Source organism: Pipistrellus kuhlii, unplaced genomic scaffold (assembly GCF_014108245.1).
Source record: "Pipistrellus kuhlii isolate mPipKuh1 unplaced genomic scaffold, mPipKuh1.p scaffold_m20_p_3, whole genome shotgun sequence".
In the NCBI taxonomy this organism is placed as follows: Eukaryota; Metazoa; Chordata; class Mammalia; order Chiroptera; family Vespertilionidae; genus Pipistrellus; species Pipistrellus kuhlii.
This window is the reverse complement of record NW_023425529.1, coordinates 171,057,013-171,067,213: the sequence shown is the minus strand read 5'-3', so window position 1 is coordinate 171,067,213 and position 10,201 is coordinate 171,057,013. Positions and strand designations below refer to the sequence as shown.

At 53.8% G+C, this 10,201-nt stretch overlaps 1 protein-coding gene and 1 non-coding gene across 5 annotated transcripts; both read right to left on the bottom strand.

Moving 5' to 3' along the window:
• Positions 1 to 1,776: 1,776 nt before the first annotated feature.
• On the bottom strand, positions 1,777 to 8,606 carry DUSP26 (dual specificity phosphatase 26). Of its 4 annotated transcripts, none has more exons than XM_036454722.2 (4): positions 8,370 to 8,606; positions 6,320 to 6,598; positions 4,035 to 4,249; positions 1,777 to 2,583 (listed from the first exon to the last, which is right to left on the bottom strand). In XM_036454722.2, exons 2-4 carry the CDS (start codon positions 6,538 to 6,540, stop codon positions 2,384 to 2,386), a joined length of 636 nt encoding a protein of 211 aa, XP_036310615.1. In that variant the 5' UTR covers positions 6,541 to 6,598; positions 8,370 to 8,606; the 3' UTR covers positions 1,777 to 2,383. The 4 variants fall into 4 exon arrangements, with proteins under 4 accessions (XP_036310615.1, XP_036310616.1, XP_045444842.1 ...); XM_036454723.2 differs by having other exon boundaries at positions 6,320 to 6,592; XM_045588886.1 differs by lacking the exon at positions 8,370 to 8,606 and adding an exon at positions 6,627 to 6,771 and having other exon boundaries at positions 6,320 to 6,478.
• LOC118730956 lies at positions 3,521 to 3,626 on the bottom strand. The gene has a single exon (XR_004991683.1). It is a non-coding gene; the product is annotated as a U6 spliceosomal RNA (small nuclear RNA).
• Positions 8,607 to 10,201: the final 1,595 nt, after the last annotated feature.

Sequence of the window (10,201 nt, the reverse complement as noted above, 5' to 3'; positions counted from 1 at the left end):
CTAGTCAAATGTACTTTAGTAGCTACACTACTGCTAGAAGTTAGAATTAAGTTCTCAAGTGATTCAACCAGAAGGAAACCGAGGGGGTGAGCTGAGGCACAATCAGACTGCACAAGTAGGGTTGCAATTACTGTAGTTTGCATGAAGAGTAACATACTAAACTAGAACCAAGGAGGCTTGTCATCTATACTAGCCAGATCATGGTAATAGTCCCTCTAAGAGCCTGAGGTCTTCTGGGGTTCTTTTTGGTTATACTCAAGTACTCTAACTCATGGTCTGGACATGGAACCAACGCATTTTAATCAGCATCAACATTCTGGATGAAGGCCTCGCTCTATCCCTTGTTAAGTTTGTCCCTCAAGAGTAACCAGCATTTGAGGCCCAGCTGATAGATCTTGCTGGCCTCCTATAGGTCTAGCTTGAAACATTGCAACCATGTTTCTTTGCCACAATCAGAAAGAACTGCCAATATGAGTTGGCAAGCTGAGGAGGAACCTTGAAACTTGTCAAGACTCTCAGAAACAAACAGAGCCATTAGGTTGGAAGTGGGAGGACACAGGAGAGCTGGTGTCAAACCACGGAAGGGCTGACGGAAGACAGAGCGAGAGGAAGAACACGTATTAAATGCCAACTGTGCATGGGGTGTGCTGTCTCATATCTAATTAAATACCAGTAGCAACCCCATGGAGGTAGACAGAACTACTGCCTGCAACCAGGTGGGGAAGAGGTCGTGACATGCAAAGGCCCCGTTGGCCACATTCTCCGGCCTCGGACTGGGACACAGGTATTGTATTAGCGCTTCCTAATGTTCAGAGTTGGTAAAATGATGTGGAAATTATGTGGCTGTTTCTTACCATCGGAGACATCCAAACAAATGCTGGATGACTATCATCAAAGACATTGAAAAGACGATTTCTGCTGTCTCATTGGAGAGTGGAAATGGAACCTCTATGAAGGCACCACCCCACTTTGTTTCTGAACTTTGGGGTAGGACATACACTTTAGACATATTGTGATATTTAGGTTTTTGCTATATTTTCCTCTTCCTCTCCCATCCCATCCCTTTCTCCCTTTTAGGCAGACATTCTGTGCTGTGAACACGCCTTTTTTAAAAGGAGGGAGATGGTAGCTGGCAGTTTGGCCCTTGGGATAACAGTGACCATCCTTTTCTCCCTGGTTGTCGAGTCGAATTAAGTTTACTAAGGATCCTGCTTCTCTTAGGCAAACCTAGAAAGATTAGAAGAGGAAGCAATTAAGTAACATCTCCTCCCTCCTCCTGTTCCTTGGCAACAGGAAAACAAAAAATCTGAAGGAAGGATTTAGGCTGGGATTTGGTTTAAGATCATATTCTGCTATCCGATCCTAGTGGGGACCTGCTATAGAAACCAGGTTGACTTTTGAGAATGAAGTTCTATTTCCTACACACTCGAGCTTGTGAACAGTATTTTAAACTTAGGAGATGATGTGTGTGTGTGTGTGTGTGTAAAAATGGTTGCAAACCTGAAGTTTTTGGTCCTCTGCTGCCCCTGTGTGGACACAGCTGGAAATAACAATTCAAAATCTCACTAAGCTGAAGTGTGAAACTGGACTTGAGAAAAACCTCTAAGAACTGCGGGGTGGAGGCTCACAGGCTAGGGGGAGTCTTGTGACCAATGTGAGGGAGTCAAGAACTGCTGCTGCCCCAGCAAGGCTGGGTTCTCAGCGGAGAGGCACAGGGCTCAAACAAGCTGTCAATGACTTCAGGAGGCTCTCTTCTTGTATACCATCTTTATTTTCCCTCCAACACTTGCGAGCGATCATCGAAAGGCTCCCAGTCATGCACCTCTGTGGTCCTGGGCCACAGTCAGCTCCCGTGGGCACAGTGCCAACCCTCCCACACCTCCTCTTCTGTGCTTGGAGTAACACGTCTGTGATTTCCCCCCTCGGGTGTCACAGTTTTCCATGCCACCTCTTCACCGGCTGTCTCCACACCACCATCTCCACGGAGCCCTGTGCCATCACATTCAGATTCCCTGCACCAGAGAGGACCCTTTTGTTTTGACAAAGGAGAAAGGGGAACACCAGGGCACAAAGGGGAGGGGGAAGGGGCTCTGAGTCACTGGGGGCACCAGTTGGATTCAGAATCCAATAGGGGTCTGAATCCCAGGACCAACTCCTGCCTACAGCCTAGCTGCTCCCTCCTGGGTATCCATCACACCCTGGCCCTCACTCCCCACCCCATCAAGACAAACAGCAATGGTGGGACCACGCTCCAGCCCTCTCGCTCTCCTGCCTATAGGAGAGGATGGGGTCTCTGGGCCTCCCCATACCTGTCACTGGGCCCCCTCTCTCCAGCTGGGAGCCAGGGACCCACGCGCCTGGCCCGAACTCCCTGCCCCACCCCTCAGGCCTCCAGACCCTGCCGCAGCCTGCGGTCCAGGGCCAGGAGCTGTCTCAAGAAGCCCCGGTTGGGGATGATGCCTCGGTGGTCCTTGACTTTCTTGATGGCCTCCACGAGGGTGAGGTGGTGGTACAGCATGAGGTAGGCCAGCACCAGCGTGGCGGATCGGCTCACTCCCACGGCACAGTGCACCAGGATCTTCCCTGTGAGGACAGACACAGAGGCGGCTGTGGCACTGTTTGAGGTGGGGAGGTGGAGGGGTGGAGGAGGCTAGGGAGAGGGCTATGCAGAGTGTGAGGAGGGAGATGTGACAGAGGTGTGTGAAGACAGAATGAGGTGCAGATGAGTGGTGGTAAGAATGCAGATCCCGCCTGGCCAGTGTTGTCCAGTGGTTAAGCATCAACCTACAAAACAGGAGTCATGGTTTGATTCCCAGTCAGGGCACATGCTCGGGTTTCAGGTTCAATCCCCAGTGGGAGGCATGCAGAAGGCAGCTGATGGATGATTCTCTTTCATCATTGATGTTTCTTCTCTCTCTCTCTCTCTCTCTCTCTCTCTCTCTCTCTCTCTCTCTGTTTCTCTCTTTCTCTCTCTCTCCCTTTTCCCTTCTCTCTCTGAAATCAATAAAAACATATTTTAAAAAAAAAAGAATGCAGATTCCCCAGCAAATTCTCTAGATTGAATGATACGAAGAACAGGCAGCAGGTCAGCATCCATAAAGCCAGAGAGGGCTCAACGGAGAGACTCTCATAAATAATGCAAACCCAGCTCTGTGCAAAGTGGAGCCTCAGCTGATACTGCTGAGCTCATCCTGGGAAACACCCTGAGTCTGACCTGGTCGCTCCTCCATCTCCCCACCTTCCATCTTGCTGTTTCTATCAACATTTTTTTGTGTGGGGTGTTTAATATATTTTATACACTTTTTTTTGTCTGATCACTAAAGCAAGACATGCTCAAAGTAGAATCGGAAAGTCTAGAAATATATAAAGGAAAAAAAATATGGAAATATATCACCCTTAATACTACCACCTCGGTGCGACTTGCCACTCTCTTAACATTTTGGATTCATTTCTCCCCCCCCCCCCTTTTTTTTTTTTTTTACATCTTTACATTATTTCATGTATTTTTTATTTTATTATTTTAAATATGGATCGCTTCACGAATTTGCATGTCAACCTTGTGCAGGGGCCATGCTAATCTCCTCTGTATCTTCCAATTTTAGTATATGTGCTGCCGAATCAAACACCATGCATTTTTATTTTATTTATTTACAAATATATTTTATTGATTTTAGAAAGGGAGAGGGAGAGAGAGATAGAAACATCAATGATAAGAGAGAATCATTGATCAGCTGCCTCCTGCACACACCCCCTACTGGGAATTGAGCTCACAACCCGGGGATGTGCCCTGGCTGGAATTGAACCTGAGACCCTTCTGTCCACAGGCGGACGCTCTATCCACTTAGCAAAACCAGCTAGGGCAGCCATGTATTTTTTTTTTTTTTTCTTAAATGGCTGACAGCATGTTTTACTTCATATCATATCCAGGGAATTTTGCCATGTCATTAAAATCTCTCTCTCCCCCACACCAGGACCATCTGGCTTTCCCCCAATTCAATGTCCACTGTCCCTCCTCTCCCTGCTGCCCCTCCTACCTCCAGGCAGGCTCAGCGCCCGGTGGATGAAGTCGGCAGCTGTCTGGAAGTGGATGCTCATGTCAAAGGCTGGCGAGTCATGGGCCTCGACACCCAGGTAGCGGATGCCCAGCCCCTCGTAGGCCTCATGTGTGCCTCGCCACCTGCTGTGTGAGGCATTGAGGACGTGGGTGATGCCCAGGCGACGCAGCTCACGGTGGTTGTTAGCTATGTCCCTGCATTGAGTAGAGGTTAGAGGAAGGGTGGGGAAGCGAGGCTGTGGGGTCGAGTCCCTGGTCTGTGCCCTGCCCACTGTGGAGCTAATGTCGTTGGCCCGAGGCCTCCACTCTGTTTACTGATGGCCCAGAAGGGAGGAACGAAGATAAGCAATGACCTGGAGTCTTGCCCTGGGAAGGTTTTGCCCAGAGAAGAAGAGACTAAGTGGGTAGGTAAACAAAAGCCATAATAAAACATTGAGGAGAGCTTTGAGCATGGGGGATTTTACTTGATCTGGAGGAAGGATTTACTGGATCTGAACTCCATGCAAGAAGTCTATACTAATGGTGGAATCTTGCTGAAGGGGAATGCAAGATGCGAGGACCCTCAGAGAGAATAATTCTCCTGTCACCAGGCTATTGAAGTCGAGAGAGGAGGTAAGTGTGTGGGCATGGATGCAACAGAGGGATTGGGACATCAGATGGGCCATCAGTTTGGACCAGCTCCCTTTTACCATCCCCCCTAACCTTGAGATGATGTGACTCTGGCCCTTGCTCCCACACCCGGCTCCCCTGTTACTTTGTTTTCTCTTTGACAACCAGAATCCTTTTTTGCCCATTATTTCATGCTCACATTTACCCTGCTTTATGACGTCACCTTTAGGTGTTCACGTGGCCCATACCCCTCCACTTAGTGGCAGACGCCTCTCAGGCAACATGGCCGTATCTTAGGGCAGATGCCCCTTCCAGTGCAAACTTCTCAAGGAGAAAGAGCACTGAACTGAAACCTCCAAGTCCTGGCTCTGCTACTTACGACCTGTGTGACCTTGGGCCAGTCACAACTTCTCTGAGCTCCAGTTTCCTCATCTGTAACCTGGGGATAGTGGTACCTACCTCACAGGCTGTTGTGAAGATTAAGAGAGAAAATGCATGTGAAAAACTCCTTGTATGCTACAGAGCCCTGGAGAGAGAGAAGCGGACTATTTTTCCTCTGATGCACTTCCCTCCTTAGCCCCACGTTGCAGCATAATAGACGGAAGGCAGATAAGTCATCTGTTATACCCAGCACAGAGCCTTCAATAATAAATCTTGCACCCTGGTCGACGTGGCTTAGTGGTAGAGCATTGGCCTGTGCACCAGAGGGTCACAGGTTCCATTCCGGTCCAGGGCACTACCTGGGTTGTGTTGGTCCAACCCCCACTCTTGGGTTGCGGCATGCCTGGGAGGCAACAAATCCATGTGCCTCTCTCACATTGATGTCTCTCTCTCTCTCTCTCTCCCCCTCGACCCTTCTTTCCACTTTCTTTAAAAAATCAATGGAACCCAGTCGGCAGGGCTCAGTGGTTGAGCATCAACTTATGAACCAGGAAATTATGGTTCGATTCCTGGTCAGGGCACATGCTCAGGTCGTGTGCTTGATCCCCAATGTGGGGCATGCAGCAACCAATCAATGATTCTCTCTCATCATTGATGTTTCCATTTCTGTAACCCTCCCCCTTCCTCTCTTTCTTTCTTTCTTTTTTTTTTTTAAATATATTTTATTGATTTTTTACAGAAGGGAAGGGAGAGGGATAGAGATCTAGAAACATCGATGAGAGAGAAACATCAACCAGCTGCCTCCTGCACATCCCCTATTGGGGAAGTGCTTGCAACCAATGTACATGCCCTTGACCGGAATCGAACCCGGGACCCTTCAGTCTGCAGACTGATGCTCTATCCAATGAGCCAAACTGGTTTCAGCTCCTCTCAATAAAAGTATATTTTTAAAAAATCAATGGAAAAAATATTCTCACTACTAAAATAAAGATTAAAAACAAAAAACAAAACAAAACAAAACAAAAGAGTAAAAATTGTGCTAAATAAATGACAGTCTTTCTGACCAGAGTTGGGTAGATCAACAATCCTGCCCACCCCCAAACCCTGGAACCTCCATTCCATGTCCACACATTCCCACCCCTTGAACCTCAATCTGGAACCCACAATGGAACTCACTGCCTGTCTGCCACCCTTCTCCTTTCTTCCTTCACACACACACACACACACACACACACACACACACACGGCCTTGGCCCCCGTTTGCTGGGTACATACTGGTCTCCGAGGTAGAGGCCGGGCCAGACCTCGTCGGCATGGTTGCAGGCTGTCTTGCCCGTGTAGAGAAGCCTCTCTAACTCGAAGACGTTGAGGAAGGGATGTCGGACAGCGGGCATCTCCTCCAAGGCCCCTCTGGTGCGGACGGGAGACCTGGAGCTACTCCGGGAGAAGCGGGCCATGAACGTCATGGAGGCCCAGAGCCAGTTCCCGGGACACATTTTAGCAGGAACCGCAGCGCTGCCTGCGGGAGCCGGCTCAGTCTCCAGGTAGCTGTTGCTGGAGGAGGAAGGGAAGGGAAACACACCTGAGTGAGTCCAGGGCAGCGGCTTCCCCTCCTGCCAACAGGGCTGGGCCCTGGAGAGCGGATTCTCCAGGGAGGGCAGAGAAGACTGGCCCTGGCAGGGCTCTGGGATTCTCCTATCTTTCAGCTGCGGCAGCTCTGATCTCTCTGCTCTTTTGCTTCTGCCACACAAGTAGGGGGGAGAGTCACATGTCCTTGTTTACAGGGAGAGGGAGCTGCCCAGCTGCCCGCTTCTGCTCCAGCGCCCCACCCCCACTGCCCCCACCCCACACACGTGGTGTTTTGGTGGCAGTGCCCATGCCAGAGCTCTTGCCAGCCCACATCCGGGTTCATCTGCCTGGGGCTACAGCCAGAGAGGCTGGGATGGGAGGTGAGGTGGCTGTCTCCATCCAGGGAGAATCGGCAGGAAGACCATGGAGGCAGCTGGGGCCCTGACATATGTCAAGTCTTCTCCTTCTCCTACCCACCCCCCCTCCCACCAGATGGGCTGCGTTAACCCATGCCCACCCTCCCACTGACTCAGAGATAAGCCTGCATGGATGTGCCTGTTGGGGGCATGGGGTGAGTGGGAATAGCAATAGAGGGGAGTGTAAGTTGGAAGAATACCTGCTGAATGCCTGAGCCCACAGGAGAGGGCGCCAATCTGTGTGCACACCAATCAAACCACCCTCCTCTGATCAGCATAGATTAAACCTCATCCCTACTGTGAGGATTTCTGAGCTGAAGCAGGACTGGCGTACTGTGTGTGTGTGTGTGTGTGTGTGTGTGTGTGTGTGTGTTTGGGAGGGGGGGAGAGGAGGGATGAGGGTAGGAGATGGGAGAAGTGGGAGGAAAGGAGATAATGAGGGATCCTGCTGGGCAAGAGGGGTGAGGGGAGGGGCTCCCAGGCTGGAATGACCTCCCAGGGCCATGGGCTCTGCCTCTGCCTCGCTCTGGACAGCTGGCCTTTGAAAGGGGGACCATGTGTTGAGCTTCAGGCTGGCATGGCCAGCCTTGGAGACTTGGGACCTTGTGGCAGGAGCCTTCCCTACCCCTCCTTTCCCATGGGGACCCTGATTGTGTCTGAACAGGCAGGGAGGTGGGTGTGAAGGCTCCCTCTCCCGCCCTCTCCCTGCCTTCAGCCCCAGAGCCCTCAGCAGGGCGTCCTCCCACCGTTCTCCTCTCTCTCCTGGGCCGCAGACCACGCACTTCCAGGGCGGAAGGAGGGGGGCATTAGGATGGGGAGTGGTGAGGGGCGCCTGGATTGGGGGTGTGCAGGGAGGCATTTTCCCAGTGTCTGAGTCAGAGCACCAAAGCACAATTCTACAGCCGCCGCCATCACCATCCACCTGTGCCCTCAGGCCTGAGGAGCCATGTCTTTACCCCCACCCCCCTGGAAGCAGACCTGCTGCCCGTGGGATGCTGCACGGTAACAAGAAGTCCCATCCAGGGGACTCTCTTTCTCCTGGGGGGGTGGGGGGCACAGAAGTCCCCTTCTGTCTCGGGGTACCTCTCTCTGCATTCTGCAACCCCATCCGCAGGCTTCCAGGGGCCTCGTCTGCGCCATCCCCCTCCCCCTCCCCCCAACTCCCTCCGCTGTGGTAACAGGTTCATGGCTGTCGCCCAGCCCTTGCCACCCAGCCAGCCCGGAGGCGGAGGGCGCGGGAGGGAGCCCGGGAGGGCGCCCCCACCCTCCCCACAGCCCCGCTGGGAAGGCAACACCCTCCTCGCCCCCCCCCCCCAGCCCCCCCGCAGGCACCCCTCTACCTCTCCGAGCCGCGGGGTCTCAGTCCCGGAGGCCGATCGCAGGCGCCCGCAGCCCCTGGGCCATGGCTCCCTGGTTGGCGCCGTCGTCTCGGCCGCCTGGGCACGACCGCTGGGCCCCGGAGCAGCTATTTTTAAGCCGTGACACGCGCGTCCAGGCCCGGCTCACACCATGCGCGCCGTGACACCCGGGCGCAGCCGCACGCCCCGCGGCCGGAGGGGGACGCGCAGTGCGGGCTGGTCCGCCCCCAACTCCGCCCGCACCCAGCACCCCGCACCCAGCACCCCGCACCCCGCCCGCGCGCTCCTGTGTGCGGACCCGCCCGGACCGCGCCGCCAGCAGCCCCGCCCGCATGTCTGCTCGCCCGTGTGCATGTGTGTTTTCCGAGCTGCGCCACTCGCAGGCACTTCGCTTAAGGATGCCATTGTGCAAGCGGCCCGGATGGTGTCTGAACACACACACACACACACACACACACACACACACACACACACACACGCACGCACCTGGACCCTCCCGGTTCTGAGAACACGCCACCCATAAATCACAGCAAGGGACTCATCCATGTGCACCCCCCCCACGTGTGTCACAAATCCCGGCTCCTTTTATGCTCGCCACAGGTCTGTCAGGTGCCCCCATCTTAGGGCGGGGGAGGCTGAGTCCAGAGGCTTAGGGGTTTGCCCAAGTGACACCGGGGCATGGCCAGAGCTGAACTTCCAATCCTGGCAGCCTGGCCCCCCAAGTCCGGTCCTTATAAGCCCCCTAAGCCGGTACTGCGGCTCCGGGGGAGGCGCAGCGGGTTTGCCAGGGCCCGGTACCCAGCTCAGCTGGCAGGGAGCTCCTTCTGGGCCTCTTGGTGATGCCAACCTCTCACCTTCACCCCGCCTTCTGCTCTAAGCACCTACAGCTCCCAGATTGTTTTCTTGTTTACATGTGCTCTTAATCTGCATTGAGGAGATGTCCCCTTCTTCCCTCCCCTCCCCCTCCCCCCCTCTTCACCCCTTACCTCCCTCCACCCGGTTCCCACCCCACCCCGGGCCGTCACCTCACTGTGGTCTGTGTCCATCCATTCCGCATCCACCAATGCTGAGATCAGAGACACTTCAGGGCAAAGACTGCACTGCCTCCCCCAGGCCCAGCGCGTGTGCTGGGGAAGGTGGGACCATAATGAATGAGACCAGATGAGGCTGCTGAGAGCCAAGCGAACCGGGGAGAACTGTCCGGCAGGAGGAAGGCAGGATGTAGATGGTAGGGTCAGGCGGAACCTGGTTTCCGATGAGAAAACGGTGTCCGCTGCATCTGATCAGGGCTGACTACATTCGCAGCAGCAACCGGCCGGGCAGATCAGGCTTGATCTTCGGGTCAGAGAAGATCCTTGCCAAAGTGACAGCATCCCCAGGTGGTTCTGTGCTAAAGAAGAGGTGCCAAGCAGGGGCTTGATTTCCCTCCTCCTAGAGGACACGACCCCCAAAGGCAGGACGGAGAGGGAGTGCTGGAGGTGGGGAGATCTTTCTAACCCTCCCCCAGGCCCCAGGAAAGGGGCGCAGAAGGAGTGCCGGGCTTCCAAAGTACAGACAGGCCCGTCTTCCTTGCGCTGTCCACCCTGCATGCCCTCTCAGGGTTAAACAGATCTTTCACCTCAAGGATCCCGTAGCAGAGGCCCAACAGGTGTGACTTTATGTGGGCGGCGATGGGAGTGTGGTGAGGGAAGGAGGGCAGAGCAAGACCCAGGGGCCTCTGAGGCGCCCGGTATTGATGCTGACTTATTCTATACCTGCTGCCCCCAGTCCATGTCTTTCCTTGGCTTCTTTCTTGGCCCCTATTTAGCACTTCC